This window comes from Aythya ferina (genome assembly GCF_964211825.1).
Source record: "Aythya ferina genome assembly, chromosome: 2".
NCBI lineage: Eukaryota > Metazoa > Chordata > Aves > Anseriformes > Anatidae > Aythya > Aythya ferina.
The window spans coordinates 61,626,180-61,652,664 of NC_140297.1; the positions used below are offsets into that span (position 1 = coordinate 61,626,180).

General features: G+C 36.4%; 1 protein-coding gene across 8 annotated transcripts in view; it reads left to right on the forward strand.

Moving 5' to 3' along the window:
* BBS9 (Bardet-Biedl syndrome 9) overlaps nucleotides 1-26,485 on the forward strand; it is a 320,473-nt gene that overhangs the window by 4,442 nt on the left and 289,546 nt on the right. For all 8 annotated transcript variants that reach the window (XR_014689911.1, XR_014689912.1, XM_084510494.1 and 5 more), the window contains exons 4-5: nucleotides 959-1,023; nucleotides 3,698-3,811. Coding sequence is in view for 6 of the 8 variants with exons in the window: in XM_084510494.1 (XP_084366620.1) it covers nucleotides 959-1,023; nucleotides 3,698-3,811 (179 nt within the window). In the remaining 2 variants the exon portion in view is untranslated. The remainder of the gene's footprint in view (nucleotides 1-958; nucleotides 1,024-3,697; nucleotides 3,812-26,485) is intronic.

Sequence of the window (26,485 nt, forward strand, 5' to 3'; positions counted from 1 at the left end):
TGCTTAATGTCTAACTGAAGGAAAATCTTTCAGGTACTTGTATTTTTTTTTTTTTTTGAAATATATAGAACAGGAAAAAAAATACATTTTTTAGGTGTTAACAGAAAATTTCAGTAACTTACGGTGTTTTAAGATGTAACATTGGTCAGTTTTGGGATGTTTGATAGAAGATTGAAGATCGTAGATACTAAGGAATTTAATGGAAATAAGCCTCCAGATAGAGGAGAAATACTATGGCCCTAAGGAAAAGACTCTATATTTAATTAGATATAAGAGAATCTACATCGGAAGAAATATCATTCTAAACTATGAGTCAAGCCTGTACTTACCATGGGAAGATTTCCTTAAATTTTTTTCAAGACAAAAGGCCTATGTCTGTTGGATTTTGTTCTTTAAGTACTCATGGACTGGCCTCGTGCAGAAATGATAATGCTTTGGCTTGTGAAGAGATCTAAAACTTATTCTTTAATTTTAGCGCAAGAGCCTGCTCAATTGAAAGTGCTACATAATTTTTGGGCAAGAGGAAGGTGAATAGTTTAATTGATTTAGTTTTGCAAGTAGTACAAAACCGAATTTTAAAAACAATGTATGTGGCTGCTGAATAGTACTTGTCTCAAATAATGATCTTCCCATCCATTTAGTTTTTTGAAGAGTTGAGAAGTTGAGAGAAAACAGCATCTTGTTTGGAATGATTTGCAAGCTAAACTGGGGAAATAGTTGACCTGCCTTTCATACTTAAATCTGAAAAAATGTTCTGTAAGGATTCATTTTAATTTTGAAAGTAGCTTTAAATTTCGGAAGATTAGTTCTTGGTTGTTTTATGTTCACATCTAATATTCTTAAACCTGGCCAACACCTGAAAGTAATGTTGACATTTTGACAGTGATTTTGAATTTTTTCTCATGCATTTTACTTGAAATTTATCTTAACTGTTTTTTCCTACTCCCTTTTTTTACAGAGGTACTGAAGGACTTCATCTGGCTGTGTTGCATTGCCGAAAACTCTGTGTATATGCTGTTTCAGGTTAGTTTACAGATGCAAACTATCTTGTGGTTTTAGGATCATACTAAAGTTGGATCAGGTTAAATGCTTAACTTGGAATATACAGAGTGTTTGCTCATCATCCCTGTAGAGCTGCAGTCATAATGTTCTAGCACTCACTCATGTAAGAAGAAGAAATGTTAGTAATTATATTCAAATATCTCCCAGTGGCTAATGACCTGGTGATCTGCTTGGTGCTTGAGATACTGTGATGTGTGTCTGCAATTGGCAGTGCTGGAGTCCTACTTTTTTTTTTTTCTTGTGTTGTTCTACTTGCTCTCCCACAGGAAGATGGAGTTGATCTGATAACAACGACTTCTTACAGAAGTCATGGCATTGCTTACAAAGATTAGCTATGAGTCTTAGCTGGTGCAGTGTCTGCATGTTATGAAGGATTTGTCTGAATGTACATAGGCGTATGGTAAAACTTCTGCTTTTGAATAACTAGTGCTTGTTACAGTTCTAAAAGTAACTTACTATTTAGCATGCTAATGGTCAAATGGTTGTTTAATGACAGTTTACCTATTTTTTTTTAAGTACGAAAAAATTATAGTTACTTCTTAACTCAAAAATCTGAACTTCCTAGAAAGCCAGAAGATTGGTAATGCAGCCCAGGTGAAGATAAGAGGTTAACATTGGTAAAAAGGTGAAATTACTATGGTTTTTCTTTAAATCCTTTCTTTTTCCTATTTCCTTTGTCTGGAAATCTAAGTGTTCTGTTCATGCAGTATATAAAGAGACAAGTCACAAAAGACTCTGCATTGAATTCTTTCTAGTACATGTGCAAAGCACATATGTAAGAGTTCTACTGACTATCCTTGTCTTCAAAATTCAGTAGACAACCACATATTGTTCACCTCTGTGCAGTGACAGCTGGGGTTGCTCCCACTGTGAAAGCATAGTTTACTTCTAGGAGCAGCTTGCTTCCTGTTCATAGCTCAGTGGGCAGATAGAATCTGAAAGGACAGCATGTCTTCATAACCAAACTGTCTACTAGTTATCTTGCATGGAGACACCTGTAAAGTTGGTCTTTGAGGGGTAATACTTTGAGATATAATGCCACTTCCATACTTGTGCTTCTCTGTAAAGGTACTTAAGTTTTACAGTTGTTGCCTGCCAGTATAACTTATTAAAACAATTTAATACTTCCATTAACAGCATACAACAAACAGGTCAGTTTAGAACTCTTTCTAATTATAACTTGCTGTCTATGTGGCTTAAACACCAAAGTAATACTGTTTTACAGTCCTTCAATAGATACTTCATGCTAATTGGTAAGCATTCATGCTGTGATAGTAACTTTATCAGAACTCTTCAAACTCTTGAACCAGCTCCTTCAAAAACCAAATCACTATTTCTTTATGCTTCCACAGCAAATTTCGGTGTCATAAAGTGGAATTTTACATGTTTTATACACATCACAAGGTGTTTGTTATTCATAATAAGGCAAATCTATGCTGTTTCTCCTGTATGAATGAAAGCATCCTTCAAGGCTAACTAAAGAATGGCCTGGATCTTGTATTACCATTAGTGTGCACAGACTGATTACCTTCTTGATTGTTTTTCCTCTGATATTGCTCTGTAGGTAGATACTCATCCAGCCAGGGCTTTCTTCTATGTCTGTTCCGATCTTCTCTTGAATGTGGGCCTACCTTCATGGTAACAGCTTAAGAGCTGTAGTGGATTTTAGTTGGAGCAGTTCCCTAAAAGGTTAGCGTGAGTTACAAGTCTTTCATGGCATGTTGTTAAGATGAGTGTTGAAGTAATCTTTGCATATCTCAAGTTGTGATAGGCTTAGTTTAGATCTCATTTGCTCAAGAGATTTTTTTTTTTTCTTCCTATGCTGATGTAACTATTCTCAAGTTCTTTTTTGTTGTTTTTTTTCTTGTTTTCTGATATGATTCCTAAAGTGTTACTCTATACAATGAAGAACTGAGTATTTTTCTTTGTGGGCAGGCAGAAAATATTCTTGATTATTAAAAGGGGAGCTGTACCTTCAGTTTCTTTAGAAAGGCTTCTTGAATTTCTGCTAGTTCTGTGAAGGGTTCAGGAAACTAGTTTATGCAGATGCTTTTGAGAATGTGATATGTATGATAAAATTATTGCTGTCACTGTATGTGTGTGTCTCTCTTTGCACTCTTAAATCACTGCATTGAATTTCAGACTGGGTAAAGGCAAGTGATAAATGTACCCTAAACATAGCTTTTTTTTTAAAAAAAAAAAAACAAAAAACAAAAAACAAAAAACACAACAACTTAACTGGCTACAGCTCAATTTGAGGCAAAGACGTTTACAACTCAGCCTGTGTTGTTGGATATAGTATATCCACTGAATAAAAGCGAGAATTTTAAGAATTCTGCCTTTTTGAGTAGACTTTTTCTGATCTTAAAGGTGTGTCTAACATGAAGAAAACTATTGAACAATAAAACTTCAGCACCTTGCTAAATCTTTATACAGTAGTTAGTATATTGGGACCTTAGTTGTGGTTCTGGCCTTTGAGAATTCTTTTTTCTTTTAAGAAAACAGCAACTTCAGCCCTCGTATCTAAGTCATTAGGAATAAGTTACAGCTTTTCAGGTTGCTCTTTAAACTCATACTCCTTCTTCCAAATTGCATGGATAAATGATGTGAAATATATACTTTTTTTTTTGGGTAGGAACTCAGGGGAATGTTGAACATGGGAACCAGTATCAGATTAAACTGATGTATGAACATAATCTTCAGAGAACTGCTTCCAATATGACTTATGGACCATTTGGTGGTGTAAAAGGTAAGCTCCTTGCTGCATACTCTTTATTTGTTTACCTGTGAATAGTTGAGGGTTAACTTAAATCTTGAAAGGCTGAAGGCTACTGTTATCTAGAGGGGAGACCATCTTTCTCAATGATAATGTCTTTTATCTGATGTAGGGGGATGGGAGGAGTTAAAATGAGGCAAAGAATATTAAACACAAAATAGTTGTTTTCTTCCATATTGAACAAGATATGAACTTATAAGGATAATACTGATTTTTTTTTTTTAAATAATATTTTAACATCCAAAGTAATTATTTTCTTCCATGCTTTAATTCCATTTTGCTTTTCTGTAGCTTTCTTATCCCAGGTGAAGGAATAAGTCAACACTTCCATTCTCTGAACCTAAACTGAGTCTCTTTAGAGATGCGTAATACGGACTGAAAAAAATAAATAAAACTATGATTGGAAAAACATAATGGTGGAAAGTAATGCTTATGGTGTATTTGTAGTTTTGAATGTTTAATAGATTTCAGTCTTTGAACTTGTGACACAATTATGAATGCTATTTTATATTCTGATCTGGAATCATTTAGATTTGTTCTACATAACAGCAATTTCTCTTCAGAAGACAAGCTTCACTGGCAATAATGGGGGATCTGCACAAGTAATGTGACCAAGCTTTTCACAAAATAATATTACTTTACTGAGGCAAAAAGTCTTCTGAGTATATGATAAATATATGCGTATGACCCCACAGTTCTGGAGCTGTGATAATGCACTGTAAGATTATTACTAGAAGATTAACCCTAAACTCAGGCTTGTCTCTGGGCTTGAATTAAGCTATCCACAATTCATACTGATTAAAGTGGCTTTCATCTACTAATTTTGTACGAGCACCTTAGAGAAATTGACTCTTAAGTCATGTGGATGAGAAAATGAGAAATGCCATGAATAGCTTGAGGGGGTGAGTGTATAGTTCATGGGCTTATTTGTGCTAACTTTAAAAAGAAGATACAGAGTTTCTCAAAAAATGAGAAGAGGTAATAGTGTGATTCCTGCCATGCTGCAATGGGATTGCAGTAATGGATATATCAAAGGATCATAAACTAAGAATTATTAGTGTGTCTGGAGTGGTGGATGGATAAGACAAAATGCCTTTTTACCACCATTGCATGTGCAGAATAAACTCTGGATTTCCATGGAGATTCTGGGTAGAGATCTAACCACCAGCTCAGTCTTGATACTAGATGTATCTACAGATATCTTATCAAAACCTGTGTGGAATGCAAGTCACAAAATGAAGAGAACCTCTTTGCAGGCTAGAAGAAAGGGTAATATTTACTTCAGAACCTATTTGGCTAGCCAAACGCTTCTCGACACCTAGGACAGTCAAATCATGAGCCAGTCCTGACAGACAAAGCAGCAGAAACAGCAAAGGGAACTCTGGCAAGTTCTGTTTCTCCTGATTCCTAGTAGTGCTTCTGTCCCAGCATGTCAGACTGCTCTCCTTTTCCTTTCTTCCTCGTGTTCCAGTTTGCAATAGTTTGTTGATTGCTGTGGGAAAAGAGTGGCCTCAAATCTTGTTTTGAGATTGCGAGAATGTTAATAAACAATGACGAAAGATTTATAAATAATCCCCATTCCTATCATAAGATAAAAAAAAGCTTTTTATTTAAGACCTAAATATGGGAAAATTATGTAGCCTGCTATCAGCAGCTTGATCATTCACTAAGGCAAGCATTGAAGCATCAGAGAAATAGGCAAAGTGGACACGAGAAAATCATCTGAATTTTGTGTGGTTTTCTTACGGCTTTTCTGAATTGAATATCCATCTTTGTGTCTTTTCTGGAGTGTCTAACTAGATCGCTTGTCAAGGCTATACTTTTAGTCTTGTCCCTAGTCTTTTGCCATGATTTTTAAGTACCATCTCATCTTCTTCTTGAGGGTTATAAATGATAATGTGGATATTTTCCATCTTGCAAGACCAGTCAGTGATCTGGAAAGAAGGTCTAAAGGCTGTTAACTTCAGTAAAACAGATGCCTGTCCTAGTCTGGTCTGTTGTGCTATCTGTGTGTTTCTTTGGCAGATCTTCTGTGCTGCAATTGACAGCTAACAGTCTGTAAATAAATATTTCATTTGACTATGTGACTTCCTGACTTCTAGAATCCTGGCCAGGCATCTGCAAAGTCTCTCACCTCAGTGGAGGTTAATTTATAACGGTGTAAGTGTGCAGGAGTAAGCTTGCTTTGCTAGCAGTCTGACCTCTACACCATAATCTAGAAGTGGACTAACAAAATGCAGGGAGGGTTTTTATATTTATAGCCTTCTCCGTTACTGCTGTGACTAATATGTGTCTCTTTCTTATTGCTGTATTCAAGCATCCTTGAAATAATGAGAAGGTGAAAGAGGCACTTCAGAGGTCATGTTTACAGAGCTACTGGAGCAGACACAGGAGAATGGCAGTTGAACAGGAGTACAAGGAAAGCATGCTGTGTGAGTGTCAGGGAAGGAAAGGGAATGTAAATCCCCCAGGAATATAATCTTTCATCTGAGGAAGCAAAGAAGAATGCTGCAGGAGTCCACAGGGCACTTGATCTATGAAATTGCTCAGTCTTAGACTTCTCTTGTTGAAGATAATGCTGGATTTTTTTGTTTCTTTATATGGAGCTCCTAATCCTATACCTTTAGTGGTAAAGGAACTCATTCTCCACAGGCATACCAGTTGATACCAGTAAAAGAAAAAATAGAATTTGAATTTTTGTACACTTGCTTATACTGGTGTCCAATGACATTTTTGAGGGTTTTCTGTCCTTTCTTGGGACTAGGAGTTCTTTGGGTTCTAGTTACTACTCTGTATTTCATTTGTTCTTTCTTATTGAACTGCTTCCAAACAGCTGCCTGTCAGTTTAATGGAAACTGAAGAAAATGACCACTACACTGCTTGCCCTTACCTCAAATAAAATACATCTTGGCATTCAGACTTATTCTGTAGTCACTTGTAATATGATTTCTACCCACATGCAGTTGGAGTCTGCTGTCAAGCAGGCCACTGTAGCTGTGGCCTTAACTGGGATGCAAAGTGCTTTGTTAGTCTCTTGATGCTATAAGGTTGTATAGTCAGTTTTGAAAATCTGGATGTAAAGCCAGCACACAACTCCCATCTACTGTTCCAGAGTTAGCACATCCACATGGACCTTGGTGAGTGGTTTGTTTTCAGCTGCTTATTCCTTTGGAAATTCCTTTTGAGAAAGTAAACAGTGAAGGTGGATGAGATTTACCTATTCCTGACTTCTCTTCCCCACTTTATAAAGAACCTGGAGGGGAAAGAGCTTGAGCATACTCCATAGTCCTCAAGAACCTTCTCAGTTCCACCTACTCCATCCTGCACTGTAAAGATGTCATAAAACAAGCTTGTACACAAGTCAGAATATGTGACTGGTATGAAAATGAGGCAACAGATAGGTAACCCTGCATCAAGGTATGGAGAAGAACTCAGTTTCAATTCAATGTTTTTTTTGACTTTCTGAACTGCTGAAAATCCCATAAGACCCTAAAAAAAAAGCTGAAGAGGAAGAGGTTTGTTCAGACCAAACTTGCAATTTTCATTATATTTTTTTTTCAGATTATATTGGAGTGAAGCCTGTTTTTCTAGCTTAAAAAGCAGCTTATCTTCTGGAGAAACTGCCTGAGGTCTCTCCTGAATGTTGGCTGACCTGGAGACCTATCAGAGGTTTTCAGAATCTAAACAGAATAGAGCTTTTAGGAACAAATGCTCTGCTACTGCTTTATGGTTCAACTGGGTTATGAAGGTTCACCAGCTTTTCTTCATCTGTATTTAAATGTGCAATTACATAAACCTCTCCCTGTGCCTACTCTACCCTTGGCAGCTTCATTAGGGAGGAGGGTTTCTCACAGCTTCTATTAATGTGGTAGCTGGGGAAGGGTGTGTCTGCGGTTGTTTGAAATGTTCAGTAAAGACTTAGAGTCCAGTCACTAGTTATGTATTGCATGATTTTCAGTCAGCTTTCTCCAATGTAAGCTTTGCTCTCCTGTCCCTGCTAGTTTGCATCAATGTACTTATGCCCTTGTTATGTTATGATTTGGTCTGTTAACCTGCTAGTCTGTTTAGGTGAGATGTGATGGAGATGTAAAACATACAAAGTAAACTGTTATTTCTTGACTGATTATTTTGGTCTCCTGTATTTATTAGGGAAGATGGTATTGGAGATCTCCTTGCTGAAGAGAGATCTGTGAGCTAAATAGAAACCTACTTACTAGGCCACCTCCTAGCAACTTCATTCATGGCAGCATTTTCAAATCGAAAACTTGATGCTGTGAGCAGCTTCCATATATACAGAACTGGCATTGTTATTTTTATAACAGGAACGTGTTGATGAAAATCAACAAATCCATTCACGTATTCTGAGCACAGAAAGCTGAAATCTAAATATAATACATTATTGAAGTTATAAACTAAAGACAGACCAAAACTGAACAAATATGCCCATTTACTTGAAGAGAATGCGTGCTTTCCTTCTAAAAGTGCATGGGATGTAGTTAAGTCACCACTAGATGGTCCCCTCACTACATATTTTCATTAGTGCACTGCCTCTCCAACTGCTTTGATACTTGAACTGATTCTACAGGTGTATTTACTGCAAGACTTGATGAAAATACAATAGCACTTTCTGAAAACCTGATAAAAAGTGTTTTATTGATTAAAATAAAATGTATTTTGCTGGCTGTAGCCTTTTAGCAAAAAGGCAAAATGAACTTAACCGTTTTGCTGAAAGTAAAAGTCAAAGGGCCAGAGATGTGGGAAATGGAAACAGGAAATCTCTTGCATGTTTAACTAGACTTCCAAACAAAGCTAATGGAAAGCTTTAAAAAAGTGAACGGGGGTATGAAACAACCTGCAAGGCCTGAAGTATAAATCAGGCTCATTGTAGGCATAATTAGTTGTCAGTTACTTAGAATGTGGAAAAACCTCTGGCAAAGAGAATGACTATTATAGAACTTCTTTGGTGCTTTAACTTTACTTTTGTTTCCTGATTTCTCTGTACACTGAAACTAAAATAAAAACATGAAAGCTATCAGGAAGTGATGTCAGAAGTATATAATTACATACTTAGAATTCTTGATCTTGAGCACAGGTTTTCAAAAATTGAACTTAATTTTTAATTCATTATATTTATTATGTAGAATGTCTGCATATATCAGGATTTCATAATTCTAAATTTTTTGTTGTCATCTTAGAGCTGTAAATTGAGTTTCTTTTGCAAGACCATTATTCTAGCATATGGATCCTTTTAGAAAGGATGATTCATGGTAAAATCATGTAAGCTAGTAGTGCTGAACACTTTTTTTTTTTTTTTCAACCAAGTGAACTCTTAACCTAGCTACAAAATGTCACAGCCCTTAAGTAATGAACAGATTGTACACAGTCTGTGTTTTATTTCAAATGTAAAATTTCAAGAACTTAAGGTGACTCTATGTCCTGGTTTCAGTTAGAACAGAATTAATTTTCTTCCTAGTAGCTGGTGGAATGCTGTGTTTTGGCTTAGGATGAGAAGAGTGCTGATAACACCCCGATGTTTTAATTGTTGCAGAGCAGTGCTTATACCAAGCCAAGGACATCTCAGCCTTTTGCTCTGTCCTGCCAACAGGCAGGCTGGGGGTGCAGTAAGAGCTGGGAGGGGACAGAGCCAGGACAGGTGACCCAAACTAGCCAAAGGGGTATTCCATACCATCTGACGTCATGCTAAACAATATATAGGGGTGGCTAGCTCGGGGTTAGGCTGGGCATTGGTCAGCGGGTGGTGAGCAATTGCATTGTGCATCACTTGTTTGTACATATTATTAGTAGTAGTACTATTATCACCATATTATTATTATTGTTATTGTTATTATTATTATTGTTGTTATTATTTTCCTGTCTTATTAAACTGTCTTTATCTCAACTCACGGGCTTCACTTTCCATTTCTCTCCCCCATCCCAGAGAGGGAGGGGGAGGGTGAGCGAATGGCTGCGTGGTGTTTAGCTGCTGGCCGGGTTAAACCACGACACTCTACTGTAAGCTCTTTCCTGAAGATACTGAAAAAGTGGCGTACGTTTCTGTGATTAGTAGAGGACTCCTAATTTTGTAGACTGGAGTCTACAAAAATTGTACTTTATATAATCTATTTAATCACACAACATAGCCTCATCTTATGTAAAATTATTATGGCGTCATGGAATTATGTTCCCCAGATTGCTGTGTTAACAATTCAACTTTCGTTAGACGAAGTGATGTTTGCTGATAGAAAGCACTTTCCAAGATGATGTAAGCTGTTTTTATGTCTAGTGTGCCATTCCGTGTCTTTACATTTGAATCAAGCATCTTATAACATTATCAGGTAAGATTATATTGAAGAACCTGATCATTGTTTGTAATAGCATGAGGTTATTTTGCATAGGTCTGTCTTATGTAAGTTCTGTCTTGCATATTTGGGAGAGAAGTGAGAAAATTTTAGAGTTTTTAGGCACGTGAACAATCTTTGGTCACCCAAATGCAAAGCTCTGTCCCTATTACCCTGTCCATCAAAGATCTGAGTTGAAGAGTTTATCTACTGTGAGGAAGGATGTGCTTACACTTCTGTGGTTGCTCTGTGGTGTGGAGACACTCATGTGAGTTTTAAAACAGTGCACACACTTGGATGCAGCACGAGGATTGCTGGTTTAGAACTTTTATATTGGAGAGTACCTATGAAATGTCTTCAGTAATATACTAAGATTTTTAAAGACAAGTAAATACAGTAGCTTAAAATGTTTTACTGGGCTGGTAATGCTGAATGTTCAAACTCTATATGGCTGAACTGAAAGTCATCGCTTCACCTGAAAGTATCTGAATATTCATACTAAAAAAAAATGGGAAAAGCTTCATTCTTTGTGGCAGAACGTTCTGATGAATGAGTTGCGAATTTGAGATTATTAAAAGAATGGAATGAAAGAAGCAAGTGAATTGGATACAATATTGCTTTAGTTGAGAATTCCTTTTCTTCATTATTCTTTATGCAGTAGTGTACCTCCCATTCAGTTCTTAAGGAAGGCATAAATCTGGTATTATCTAGGAATAGTCAAGTCTTGTTAAGCAATATTCTAAATATTGTTTAATCTTAGTTGAAATTAAAACCATGTTTATCAAAGTAGTGAGAGTAGATTTTTTTCTCTACATAAGTACAGAGTGATTAGATTATAAGCCAGTTGTTACATTTTGTAATTGATATAATTTGATCATGTTTTTTTTTTCCATTCTTAGATTCTTTTTTTGTTTGCAATTTCAGCAAAATTTTTTGTGTTGGAACTTTCATATCTTATTTCTAGTTCTTTTAATTAAAATAATGCAAAAATTTTGGTTAATCAATTTACTGGTGTTTGCTTTTATTTTTTATGTAATTGAAGCCATGAACTACCCTCATGTGGTAATAATAAAACTTTGTATAGATGGGTAATCAGTTAACAAGAATTATAAACTGCTTACTTATAAATTTGATGAATTTGCATACTGGTACAGTAGAGAATTTGCAGGATATCAGCATTAAAACCAAATTTTAACTCAGCAAAGAAATGTTATGTTACTGTATTATCAGTTTTTATAACCTCTTTCTAATGTGTTGTTTGCATAATTAGTGCTGCAGGCATCTTAATAATGTACCTACAATATACAGAAATTCTCTGTGCTGTGTCTTGACTCTCTTCTCATTGAGGGTATTTAGATGTAATATGTAGTCTTGCCCTTAGAGAAATCTGAGAAAGACACTGTGACTTGGAAAATCACCCTTATTCCTATGTTTCTAGTTTCTGTTGGATGGATTATAGTTCATCTAGTTTATAGCCATTAACCTTAGTCTTTCTACAACTTGAGAAAGAGTCAATATGCTACTCATACACTCTTGATAAAAAGTGAGACTTACCAATGTATAGCCTGCTTCTTCCTACTTATAAGAAATTGTATTCTCTTGTGCAGGAGAAGAAGTGGCCTTACTAGTGCTTTGAATAAGTGTGCAGACCACTCCACAATTTTATTCTTTGCCTTGTATGTCTTGAGTCAGCTATGTGACTTACACTTGAGGAGAGTTTAAGTAAGAGATTTTTTTTTGAAGTTGTATAAGGGTCAAAAAAGCATTTTACAAGAGAAAGAACTAGTTGAAGCTTAGGTAGCTCTGTGGATTATCTCATAAATTTCATGTGCTCAGGTATGCATTAGTGAATGGGGGGACCAGATAGTAATTAAGGTATGAAGCAACAGTAGTGCATAAAGAGCAAATACCAAATTCTGCACTCTGAAGACTGATGCATGAAGTGTAGGATTCCTGAGCTAAAGCACTTAAGAAGTGTGAATGATCAGAAGTAATCAGCTGTAATCAGAAGATGACCTTTCCCAGGTGAAATCTAAGTTCTATGATTATTCTTTGGGACATAAGTTATATGTTCAGGTGGGAGTATGAACACTTTCAACCCTTCTATTTTTTTTGTTTATGCTGTGGAGACAGATGTTACCTTCCACATAAGAACTAAAGAAAGAGTATACTGATAGCTTGTGTGTCCCACTGGTGAGCTATTGGATTAGTCTTTAACAGAACAGAATGCTAATTTTATCTGGTGGCAGAGAGAGAGCATAGTTTAATAACCTTGCGTTCTTAGTTGCTGAATTATTTTTGAATGGTGTTCATTTATAAATAGTAACTTCCATTGCAAAAACAGTATTACCATTTTGTATGATTCCACAAAATATGATGGCATCATCTAATACACTTAAATAATCAGTGAATTTGTCCTGTTCTTATATTGTCTCTTCAAATGAGTTGATAAATGATTTAGAATTGGATATCCTAATAATACACAGGTCTTGGATTTTTTTTTAATCTGAAACCTCAATACCTTAAGTTGGTTTAGAATTGTTCAGATTTACTTAAAGCTATTTAGTGGATACTGTACCAATAAAAAGAAATAATAAAACAATAGCAAAGGGAACAGGGGGAAAAAGGGAAATAGAACTCTGACATGAATAAGTTACAAGGAAAAAAAAAGTGTGAAAATACCTTGAACCTATCTTTTTCTCAGCAAATGGTCTTGAATTCATTTTACTTTTATTGCAGCACTGGCCTAGGGGCAAAGTATGTTTGAGTGTTGCAACAAAGAGGGTGCTATACGGAGGAATTTTTTTAATAATAAAATACAATATATGTGTAAACCATGCAACCTTGTAACAAGAAACTTTATAAGAAGGGTAGACTGTGCTTAACTTTTCCACAATTCTGCAAGAATGAATTTTATGAGGTGTTAGTCAAAAAAAAAAAATAAAATTATCAGCTGAGTTTTATTCTGTAAGGTTAAATGATTCTTATGACTATGTTTAAATACAGCAGCAGTATAAATTTGGACTTTGATTTACTGGCTAGTTCTCTTAAGGAGCAGAGTGCTTAACTATTAACTTTCTGTTAAATTGCTTCTGGATAAAGAGATTATTTGAAAGGCTTGTTCTTCAGGAGTTTTGTTCATGAAATAAATCTACTGATCAGTAATTCTAAATGCTTCCTCACATAACTTTTGAACCCTGTTAGTGCCTTTTTTTTTTTTTCTCCAAATAATGGAGTTAGAGCCTCTTCTCTAAATTAAATGTGTGAATGGAAAAATAATCAAGGAAAATTCCCTGGAATCTTTTACCCTACGGTTCCTCTCACCTTCCTCAACAGTACTAAGTAAGATCATAATCTAACTGAAGTAAAAAAATCCCATTGCTTCAGTACGCTGCAGTACGCCAGAACTTTGCTTCAATTACAAATTGCTGAATATATCACTTAATCTGTATTTCCTTTAAGCAGAGCACTATAATTAAAATGGAGTAAAACCAACTGTAGAAATACCTAACCTGGGGAGCAGTTGTGTGTGTAAGTGAAAGACCACATCCTTCTTGTTTTCTCAAAAGTTTTATAGATTTTTATACTATGCTTTTTCTAATTTCTTTTGTTAAAATGTGGTACCCAAATGTGTGCAGTCATTGTACATTGGTAGTATAAAATGTTTTGTATGTTGCATGTGGGGTTATGGCTTCTGCAGTACTGCCAAGAATCATCCAGTGCCAAGCAGAACAATAATTACCTCATATGTTTTTAATAGCGCATGTATATTAATAATGACCCAATCTTGCATTTGTCTTTTTGGTGACATATTGTTGACTCATATTTAATTCATCATCCTACTCTAATCCCCAGATTCTTCTTTTTAGTGCTATTGCCTGCCATTCTCTGGTTTCCTGTGAGACAATTGTCTGAGATCATATCAGATGTTTTACTTAAGCTTAGAGATGCTGTCTCTAAAGTTTAAAAATATAGGATATATTATTACCCTGTCTAATAAATAGTTTGGCATGATGAATTTTCTGTTACTTCAAATATTTTATGTACAGCTTTATTATTTACATATGTACTTTCTTATTAAATGTTCCAACATTTCGTGTAGATACATTCGTCTATATCAGATTCATTTGTTGCCCTGTGTTTTTTCATCCAAAAGAATGCAATTTTATTTTCTAAGTACTCAGTCTTTCATCTTCTCAAAGGATCTTTCAGGAATGTGTATACACAGCTTTTGTTTATTTTTTCTAGTGTTCATTTGTGACTGTTCACATAACAAAAAGAAAAATCTTTGTAACTTATAGAACTTTATTTGGAAGGTCACCAAACCCTTGTTAGTTGATTTTTTTTTTATTTATCTATAGAAGAGGTGAAACGTATCTTGTACAGGCTATGATGCTTTCTGCTAATTGCACTTTGAAAGTTGTTTGGGAGTTGTTCAGAATTATTTGTACCAATAAACCTATTAGAAATCACTCTACTTGGTCATTCAAGAGAGAGTTTCTTTACTTGGAGATTTTGGGTGGTGGTGAGTTAGGTCTATCTTCCAGGTAGAAAAGAACATGCAAAACAAAAACATTGTTGACCTGTATCAAAAGTGAGAGGGATCAGGCTAGCAAGAGGAGGTAAACAATGAAAAATATGACAAGGTGATTTTATTTCAGATTCATAAGGAAAATTCTAATTTTTCAGTATCCGATTGGTTCTGATCATGGGGTGTTCCCCCTCATGGTGACTAGCTGTTCTGGTCCTTGTTGATAGGTGATGGGAATTGTAGAAAACTGTTTGTGCGGAGAATAACAAGACTTTTAAAACATGTCCAAAGTGACCAGAAATTCAAGAAGCTGAAGAACTGAAATTTTGGTAGACTTAATTTCTATACTTTTTTTTTAGGGGGCTGCCATGTTTTCCCCTGGCTGGAAATGCAAATCGTGGTTGAGTTAATCAGAGTTCTTGCTGAGTAGCTACACAATGCTGAGGTGCCATGCAATGCTGTCGAGTTCCAAAAATTTTAAATCTTAGGTAAAATTGGAGATTCCTGAGGAGTTTGAAGAAGCAGTCCAACAGAAAATATAGATTAGTAGACCAAAAAGAATTTTTTCTAAGCTATTGGATTTTCTTTTATTAAAAATTAAAGTTCTGTAACTTCAATATGAAGTGCTGTGCTTTCTGCCTGTTCAGTTATCCATTGTATAAAGTCACATCAGATGAAAGCATTCATAACTGAAAGAAATAATGATGCAGCCTTGCTCGATTTTCACGTTTCTTTAACACATCTGAGTTTATTAATGAGCCTGGCTAAACAAATAGGGGTAAATATGAATAACCCACAGAAATTTATTTGGTGACTACAGAGAATAAAAAGGACAAGGAAGATTATGTCAGAAATAAAATGTATTCTGCACATTAGTATGACGACTGGTTTTCAAATATTTCACTGTGTGATTCACGTGAAAACACTTGAAAACATCATCTGTTTTTTTAAAGAAAACACAAAACACCACCAACAAAAACAAAAAACAAAACCACCACCAGCAAACAAAACATCAAACTTATGAAAGTAATACATTGCAAGGCTAGTGGTAAGATAATAAAATCATGTAGCTATTTGTAGTATACTTCTAGCAGTTTTAAAATACAAGAAAAATGAAACAAATGGTGATTTTTTTTTCCTTTTAGAAATATAATACACAGAAGACCACAAAATAAGATTAGTCCTTTCTGTGTGTCGGTTATTACTGGTCTAGGATATGTATAGACAAATGATCTGAATATGAAAAGTGGCTATATTTTATTGGAAGTTTTTGAAGATATTTATTTGATCCAGTTAAAATTAGAAACAAATGGCTATTCGAAACTTCTTGAAGAGGTATAGAAGTTCCACCTAAACTTATGTAAAAATAAATTCCTAGGTTTGCATTTTAAGCTTCAGGATATTAACTTCGTTATAAATTATCATAATTATCTTCAATGAGTTCTGTGAATGTGACTTCCCTTACTGGGGACATTCCCATTCTCTGGGAAGTATTTTCATTAAATCTTTATCTTAAAAAAGTAGTAGGGAATCAGTGCTTTGTGAAGTGCTTAGGAATATTCAAGTTGCTTACTTAAGGGGAGAATAGAAATGGAGAAATAGAAAGGATAAGGAACTTTCCTGGGTTTCATTGGTGGAGTTCTGCTGTATTACTTGGTTCTAATTCTACATGTCTGTGTCTTAGATAAAATTTTTGAAGATGAATTTGTGTCACGTTAAGATCCTACTGATATTTTTTGATCCTACTGATAATTTTGCATCAAATGTTGCAAAATAAGGCCTGTATTCAACTTTATTGAGCTCAATGAAAGGTCTGCTATTGATTTGTGATTCATTTAAAAAAAAATCCATGTACATTAAACGCATTCAGTTAAAGCCTATTGATATGGAAGGGCTAACTGCTGACAGTATTTGTCTTTATTCCATTTTTTTCTTTGTGGTGGACTTACTAATTCAGGAAGATGTTGCATAGTATAAATATGATGTATAATATGTGTATAACTTCAGAGGATGGCAGCTTCTCACATTGGAGAGTTTCACAGCTGAAAATTTGTTTCCCTCCCCCCCCTTTTTTTTTCTTAAGAAAAAAGCCTATAACGCGATAAAAGCCTATAACCTAATAACATATTGCAACATCTTTATGAATGGAGGCACTTCAAAGTAAACATCTGTAGTTGTCTGGCCTTGAAAAGTAGTTTTATTCAACAAGTTAAGGCAAGAAACTGAATTTAAAGAAAGATCTTTACCATCCCTTCATAGATGCAGCCTGAGTAACAATGATCCGTGCATACACCCATTCTCCCATACACAGCTAATGTTCTCTTCAAGACCCACTCTATACTGTTTGTAGTTAACGGGCTTGAATTGGTTATGTAGTTATAATTGATCTGTTGTACTGAAAAAGAAGCAACTTTCTGTGATGCTGCTTTCACAACTGTCTGAACATTTTTTTTTTTTTAAGACTACTTGCACTAGGGTTAGAAATGTTCATTCTTGAACGCACTTTTTTCTCTTAATATGAGGCTTGTAATAAATCTTAGCACTAGAATCTGTTTAGGGGAGGACACCATCTCTCATGTCTAAACAGTGCCAAATACCAGGTTTCTTTCAGTAGCAATGAACATGCTGGATGTTGCATCTATGATGTTTCTGGATGTCTATATTGCATGCCAGTCTTTTGTGCTCCTATGAACCATACTAGTGTTTTTCCTAAAGGTCCTTACACCACCTCAGGTCAGTATGAGCTTTAAAGGGATCAGTCCCATGCTGCATTTTCTGTACAACTTGTCTCTGTCATCTTCTATGGTAAAAGTCAGATAGAATAAAGGAGTGTATTACAGGTCTCTAGAATGTGATTATGTGAGTGAGGTTTGAGTTACCTGATTTGGCCTTTGGAGAAATTGTAATAGTTCAAGATTCACTTTGCATCTAGAATTCACTGTATGGCAGTCAGAAATCCGAAGGGGTCAGGTAAAGAGAATACAACGTAATGATTGAGAGAAGTAAAAATTCAATTCCTTACAGCAGCTTGGACTACATATTTTACTGTGCTTTAACCAGGGAGACTTCATGCAGGGTGGGCTGTTGCAGAGAACATCTCTTATGTTAGGACTTCTGAATGCATTTTACTGCGATACCTTAATATCTGGAAGGGATTAGAAAGTAATTAAAGCTAGCATCAGTAGAATAAGGATTTAGTATTTTCTATACAATTTCTCTTAAATTCCTGTCAACTTCTCTGTTTTTACTTTCTTCCTGTTTAAGCAATTTTAAATTCCAGCAGAAAAGCACTTAGTCAATCTCAGCTGGGACACAGGTACCCTTCTTGCATGTATCCATCCCAAAAGATGTATCATCACTGAGTGATGCAAGGCAGTTTTCCTTTTCCTCTTTATGTCTACGCAGGGTATTGCACTGCCTTGGCAGTGCTGTCAGAAGCTCTGGTCTAGAATGAACAGTTGCAGCTGAAGTCCTGAACTTTGATCCTTTCTGTAGTAATGCAGTGAGCAGCCACCAGACCACCAAGCTAGTCAATTCAGGGTTCTTTCTGAATGTATGTTGACATGTGCTTCCTGCTTTGGGTTAGGGAAGTAACCTAAGACTTGCCTTTTACTAGGCATACGTTGTTTTAAGAACTGCCCAACATATTTTCAAATGGTTTTTCCATTAGTCAGAAGCTATTCCTGAAGTGCTTTTCTCACAGTTGACCCAAATCTGTTTTGTTTCAGGAGCTATGTTCAGCAACAAGCTGAGTTCTCCAAATGGATTTGAACTGGAGTAGACTTTGTTCTCTATGCTGGGAGAAATGTTGGGGGGTAAATTTCAACAATGAAGGAAAATCAAAAAGTATTTGCTTGTGTCAGGTCAGAGCAGTGATTTCTATTCCAGTGTGTGTGAGTATAGTTTGTGTGCATCTCTTCACTGGTCAACGTGCTGTGTATTTATCTTTTCTTCAATTAAAAAAGCATTTCCCATGTATCATTAAAGGACAAGCTTTTGGCTTATGGGTGCCTTATAAATGCCAATTTCTTTTCATTTTATTTTTATTGACACTTCCTTCCATGCTAGGGTTTTGACTGAAGTTTATGATTACCATTGAAGGCAGTAAAATTATCTCTGCTGACGTCTCTTTAAAAGTTGTAGCTTTATGAAGCTTGTTCTGACTTCTAATTTATCCCGTTTGATGCTGTAGTTTTCATTGCATGATTTCACATGGTGCTCAGACTTAGTGATTACATAATGTACATTTTATGAAATTGACTTGGTGCCAGAGGGGAGGCTCATAGCAGAGGAAATCATTAACATGCAAAATCTTAGCTCCAAAATCGCTTTAATTAGAAGCTTATTTCAAAGAGCTGCCACCTGCCTCTCATTTTGGCTTTGCAATAGCTCTAAAAATACACTGGTTTCAAAAAAAAAAGTGTGACGTAAATGTATTCATATCACGCTAGAATAACGAAAGTACAAAACAACAGTAGCTGGACTTGTGCTTAAAAGTAACGCTTGCTGGCTGAAGGACATTCCTTCAAGGACAAGCTGCTGAAACTATGTAGAGTACACTAAGTGATTCCATCTGATCTGCAGAAAACACTATGGGTTATATTTTCACTTTATAAATATGTCACTGGCAAAGCCAACTGGCTGCAATAAGCTTTTTTGAAATGGACATTTCTGGCTGAGTTTTTGGAAGACTGCATTTCTTGAAGTAAAACATAAAAACCTTATTCACTAGCTACACATTAAAAACAAATGGCCAAAGGAAATAAGATGACCTATAAAAAGTTGGAAAATTAAAGGTTCATACACAATTTATTTTTCTTTAATTATAGTTTACGTGTAATGTTCAGGTAATTGGAGTTTGATTTTAGTTAAAATCCAAGTATAAAAATTAGTGAGTAGAAACAACATAAATATGAACAACAAAATGGTAGGTATATTAAAAAATAATGCTGTACTCTTAAAGGCAATGGGAGGTTTTTTCTTTTTAGTTAGCTAAAAGTATGTTTTCAGTGCCTGCCATGTATTTGTTTCTTCAGACAGTATGGTTCAGTACTACAGTATGCTTGTAGATCATTGGAATGCTCTAAAAAACTTGTACTGCTATGTCATATCATTCAGTCATATCACTACTGTTAAAATAAGGTATTTTAACAATATGTGTGATTAGGGATTCATTATGAATGCTAAAGATGAATATTTCCATGTATGATGTATAGCTTCATATATATTACAAGAAGATGCTATACTTTTATTTCTACTGTTCTACTGATGCAACAAAATTAGTAAGAGTAATTTAGATATCTCTTAATATACATGAGAGCAGAAGCTATTACTACTCATTTCATAAGCAGTGACACCTCTATTGACCTTTATTTTTTATCTGTTATTGGAATTGTAATATGTCTGCTAGATTATCACTGCTGCACATGTATTATAATATCTGCTCTAATATATTTGGATCTTAAATGTCATCAGAAGAACAGATGCTAACAACTAAACTTCTCAAAACCAAGCTTCTCAAGCCAAGCTTCTCAAAACCTGAAGCTTCTTAAGCCTGGTTGCAAACCAGTCTAAAGATTTTCTTGCTACCATTAGTATAAACAGAAGCACCAGAAAACGAATGCTAACTACTAAGAAAGGTATAATACAAGACTTTTGTACTAGTAAGGGCATTTGCTTCAGAATTGAGTATCTTTTACATTTCTAATCTCACAATTAAACATCTTAATTTCATGCTTATACATTTTTAATTTCATGAGGCTCAATTCTAGGGCCAGTTCAGTTTTGTTGAACCTTCCCCAGTAATCTGGATGCAGGAGTGGAATGCATCCTTGGCAAGTTCACTGATGATACTAAACTGGGAGGTGCTGTTGACTCTCTTGGAGGGCTGAGAGTCCTTCCACAGGCATCTAGATAGACTGGAGCACTGGGTAATCATCAATGATGTGAACTTCAACAAAGGCGATCTGGATTGTGCATGTGGGACAGAGTAATACCATATACAGGTACAGACTGGGAGAGCAGTGGCTCAAGAGCGGCCCTGCAGAAATTGACCTTGGGGTGCTGGTGACAGCAGGCTCAGTGTGAGCCAGCAGCATGCCCTGGCAGCCAGGAGGGCAAACTGCATGGTGGGGTGTGTTAAACACGGCATACCCAACCAGTCCAAAGAGGTGATTCTCCTGATGTATTTAGCACTGGTGCAGCCTCACCTTGAATATTGTGTGCAGTTCGGGGATCCATAATACTAAAAAGGATGGTCCTTGAATGCCTGCAGAGGAGGGCAATGAAACTGGTAGAACTGGAAGGCTTGTCTTGTGAGAAGCTGAAATGTCCTTGGCTTGGTGTAAGCACTGCTCTACAACAATTAAAACATCAGCATGTTATCAGCACTCTTCTCATCCTAAGCCAAAGCATAGCACCCTACCAGCTACTAGGAGGAAAATTAACTCTGTCCTAGCTGAAACCAGGACATATATCCATCCCTTATTGCGTACAATTTATGTCATGCTCCATTTTTGGAGCATGACATAATCTCCATTTTTGTCTATGGTCTACACAACGTTCACTGAGTTCACGTAGCTGGCCCTTTATAGCTTGATGGCATTACAGTACACTGTGCACCGGTGTCTACCAAAGCCTTATAATTCTGTGCATCTGACGTGCCAAGCCATTGAATCTACACAGTCCAATAAACTCAATTGTCCCTTTCTTTCCCCTGGGTGGAGGCAGGGCCCCTCTAATCCTGGTCAGAATCCTAATTTCTGTGTCTGAAGGACTGCCTGATGGAAGTTGGAGCAGCAAGCTTCTCAGAGAACCCCTTTTTCCTGATTGTTTTTCTTTGCAACTCATGTACCTGTGCTTTTAGGGTTGACGTAGATTTTCCATCCCATTTTCTCATGTCCTCTCCATGGTCACATAGATAAAACCACAGGTTGGCACAGGGTGTGTACCGACCATATCGTCTTTCTTGCACAGATGGATGCTTACCCTGATAGCTGAGACACTGGTTTGTACAGGTGGGAAGGAAAATAATCTCTCTTCGAGTTGGTAGACCTTTTCAGAAAGTTTCTCCAAAGTTTTCTCTTTTAGTTGATGGACATTTTCAGAAAGTTTCTCTCCAGCCAAGACGCAGGCCTGTACAGAAGAGGAGATACTTTCCTCGTACTGCTGGAGTTGTGTAGTCAATTCATCCACTGTGGGTTCCTCATGTTCTTTCCCGGCCATTACTGCCAATGAGCTTGAATATGATGATGGTGCAGTCCGTACGCACTTACGCCACATGGGTCATGTACACTTGACTTCATCTGGATCTGTGGGTATTTGTTTGTTGTCTAGGTCCCTATAAATCACATCCCGTACAGCTAATTCCCTCAGGTACAGGATTCCCTTCTCCATAGTTGTCCACTTGCCTGGTAGACATACAAATTCTTCCTTGAAGAGATACCTTTCCTTCACAGCTGACAGGAGATGCCTTCAAAGGCTGTAAGGTGGTACTCCATATCCAATTGCTTTGTCAGTGCCTGCATCTCTAGCTGCTAGGAGGAAAATTAACTCTATCCTAGCTGAAACCAGGACAAACAGCTGTGAGAGAAAAGAGTAAGAAACAACCATGCAGCCACAAAGGTTAGTGAAGAAGGAGGGAGAGAAGGTACTACAAGCCCACAAAGAAGACCACGGACTGTCCACCTGAAGCCCATGGAGGACCCCATGCACGTGGATATGCCTTGACTGGAGCTAGCTACCACTCAGGGAGACTCCACACAGGAACAGACTCCTGGCAGGAGATGTGGCCCACTGAAGAGGAGCTCATGCATTGGCAAATTTTCTGGTAGGACCTGTGACTTGTGGTGGATCAATGCTGGAGCAGTCTGTTCTTGAAGGCCTACATTCAAACAACCAATTGCTGGAGCAATTTTTGAAGAACTGCAGCCCAGAGGAAGGACTCAACATCGCAGCAGTCTGTGAAGGACTGCATTCTGTGTGAGGGATCCCACACTGGAAGAGAGGAAGAGTATGAGGAAGAAGTGGCATTTAGAGTGTTTACAAACCAACTGCATCCCCTGTTCCCCATAGCTTTTGCACTGATCAGGATCAGAGAAAGTAGAAGAGTTGGGAGTGAAGTTGAGCCTGGGAAGAAGGGGTGTGTATGGGGAAATGTATTTTTACATTTGTTTCTTATTGTCCTAGCTCATTTTGAGTTGGTAATAAAATTAGTCTTCCCCAAATTGAGTCTGTTGTGCCTATGATGGTAATTGGTGAGTGATCTCCCTGACCTTATCTCAACCCATGAGCTTTTTCATTTTACGTTTTCCCCATTTTGCTGAAGTGGGGGAGTGAGAGACCAGCTTGGCCTGGCAGCTAGGTGTGTTAAGCTACAACACCTCTGTTTCCTGAGCAGCCTGGATGCATCTATCTTAGCACTCCAGTCACATGAGCTATCACTCTGTCTCCTTGATCTTAGCCTTGTAACTGCATTCAGATTTCCAATTCCTTCTGTTTGTTCTTTATGATGTGTGTAGTAATTCAGAAACATCTCAGAGAGATACCTGAAAAGAGCATGGAAACTTTCACTGTTTTCCTTTTCAGCCCTGTTCTGCTGATTTGTTATGTCCCTTCTATTCACATCACCTCAGAGCCCCTTGATGGCCTACTGCATCCACCACTTCCTCATTCAAGTGTTGTGGAATCTCTACCCCCTGTTATTCTAGTTTAAGGCTGCTCTTATGAGGTTGGCAAATATACTTTTTACATATTTAGTCAGGTGCATCCCATCTCTTCAAAACAGCTGTCAGTCCTCAAAGAGAGTCCCATAGTACTAGAAACCAAACTCAAAACAGGTCCCAACACCTGCAGTGCAACTGATTGTTGGCCCACAGGATCTACTCAGTCTTCCTCATGCCCTTACCCTTCCTCACAGGATAAAGGAGTGTGCCCTGAACTGCAGTTCTCAGAGTTACATCACGGAGCTTTCCAGGTCATGCCTGGCAGTTGCTAAGCTTAGATAGATTTATTTATGCAGAGTGATGATTTAATATAAATTTTACTATAAATTCTGGAAGGTGTTCTATTCTTATTTTAGAGCAGTCAGGTAAGTAACCAGGCCTGGTCTGGGAATGAGGAGGAATTACATAACTTGAGAAAGGGGAATTGGAAACTTGGAGGGATGGAGGTGAGTAGGACTGTTCCTTGTAGTATTAGCAGAGCATTAGATTGGCTTTGCCCATTTGCCTCTTCACAGCCTTACTGAGCCTTACTGAAACTCAAGTGATACTCTAAGCATGTATAGTTACTACAGTTCTCTTATAAATACATTTTTTTATTTATGCTAATAATATTTAATATTGTCATCTGTTAATGTGACAAAAAGGATGTTAAGAATTTTTTGAACCCTAATACTAAATAATCTTCATCTTTGTGTATGCATTTTGCTTTATTTTAATTGAAACATATATAAGGTACTTACTTAAATCCTTTTCACTGACTAATTTCTGAATTGCGTTAGTAAAATGATTGCAGTGCTCTTGGCTAGTACTTCAGAGACAGTATAAGGAGCAAACCAAATGTTTGTTCTGACTATGATCAGTAGTTGTTTTAACCTCTTGAGTACCACATATTTCAGCTGCAGAATGTTGGCTACAAGTTGTGAATAAATCAAGTAATTCTGGAATCTGTCCTGTGAATAATACTTAGGAGGGGAAATGATTTTTAAAGACTTTTAATAAGGCTGCTTTTACAAATTTCAGAGGAAGCATACTAGCTAGTCACATTTAAGAGGTGTGTGTATGTATGCATAGCTAATGTGTATGTATAATGTAGAATATGTTTCTAATTTAATAAACAATAAATTCTAAGACTGAACAGAAGCCATAGACTGTGCTTTATAATTTAAAAAGTCTGTGTAGAAAACCCTAGGAAAATCATAGCTCTAAAACAATCGGTCTGTTTAGAAAATGCTTTTAGGGGATCTGTATGTCAAACCCATAATTCTCTTAAAATGATTGCATTTAGTCACAGGAAACATTTCTTCATTGACTTTATGCTGTTAACAGAGGTAAAGAGTTTGCATTTCCTAGAAGGATGTATGACTTTAATCTGCACATAGCGGTACACTTTAAATGTTTTCTCTTTTATTTGGAAACTTGAAACAAACTTCAAAATGTTATAGATCAAACTTTGAGACTTAATCATCGTATTGAAGTTGCTAGTGACAAGTGGCCAATGGTTTAAAGAGCTGCTATAAAGATGATATATTTACATTTTCTCACTTGCACTAGTAGAAAAAAAGTCAACAAACAGATGTACTAACTGGCTGACATCAATAGTAGGCAAAATCTCGGTATAAGTACTTTTGATCAGTACCTCAATGGTTTCCACGTTGAATTGCTTTTGTTGACATGTTTGTTCATTAGTACAGATCCAGACGTGATTCAATGTAGGAAAGCAAGCTTTCACTGTTTTCTCAGGTAATTTTTTTTTTCTAAGGCACCAAAGATTGTTGATTAATGGAGTACTTCACTCTCATGCTTAACATGGAATATTGGATTTTTGAATAAAATGTTGAATAAAATTCTCTTCTCTTCTTTGATTTATGAATTCATCAAATGAAAATGCTATTTCTACCTTGCTAAAGTATGATTTAAGCGTTTGAAGTTGGCAGCTGATGTTATCCTTCCAAGTGTATTCACTTAAGGAGTTTTCAAGCAGACAAACCAACAAAACTCAGTTAAATGGGAATGACCTCTAAGGTTTTCAGAAGAGGTCTGTGTAGAACATTAGGCAAGAAACAGGTGTTATGTTTAGCATTTCAACCATGTACAAGCACTTGTGAAATCAAATTCTTGAAACTGTTTTACTCTATCTATAAAGTGTTGAGAAAAGTCAAAGTATTTTCACTAGCAACTGAGAGATTGAACAGCTTCCACCACGTGAACAACATGAACTACATTGTTGAATGTCCTTCCTACCAAACAGCTGATACTCACAACAGGTTTGACAGAACATGAGTGAATTACATGCAGAATCTGGAAAGAAGGATGGGAGAATTTGATTTTTAGGATATAGCAAAAATGTGAAATGGTGGCAGGGGGAGGATAGAAGGGGCAAGTGAAAAGGATCCAGGTGCTTTACCTTCCTTTATTTTTTATTTTTTATTTATTTTTTATTTTTTATTTTTTATTTTTATTTATTTTTTTTTAAATCACAAGGATGAGTAACATGATGTATCTCTGACTTATTACACTATTATTTATTTTCAAGTAGTTAAAGATTCTACGAAGGAAGAATTGCAGTCAAAATGAACAATATTTCCACTGTATTTTACATTTGTTGCTTTTTCAGGTATTGAATAGCATCTTCTTGACCTCGATGTTAACTTTATTATTTAAGTATAACGAAGTGAAGCTTTTAGCCTATTTTTTGTTTTGGCCCATCTTCTATTCGGAAACAATCCTAAGGGGATTGGAGATGGAGCTTGAGTGAACATAGAATTTGTTTAAGTCCTGCGTGCATATACTAAAGCTCCTAAGACACAGTGGAGTATTTTAATGTGGATTAATAGATTCATGTTGAATTACAATATTTCATGTTCTGTTTGCAAGATAGGGACTTGTCTTTGAATTCAGGAGAGACGCTTCATTCAGCTGTTCCAAGGTGTTAGTCTTACTGGTATGGCTTTCTCTTTAAACACATGGAAAATATTATTTGCTTGAATTACTGCAGTTAGTTATGAAACATAAAACCCATAATCAGCCTCTGATCTCAGAAGGCTTAAAAATGAAA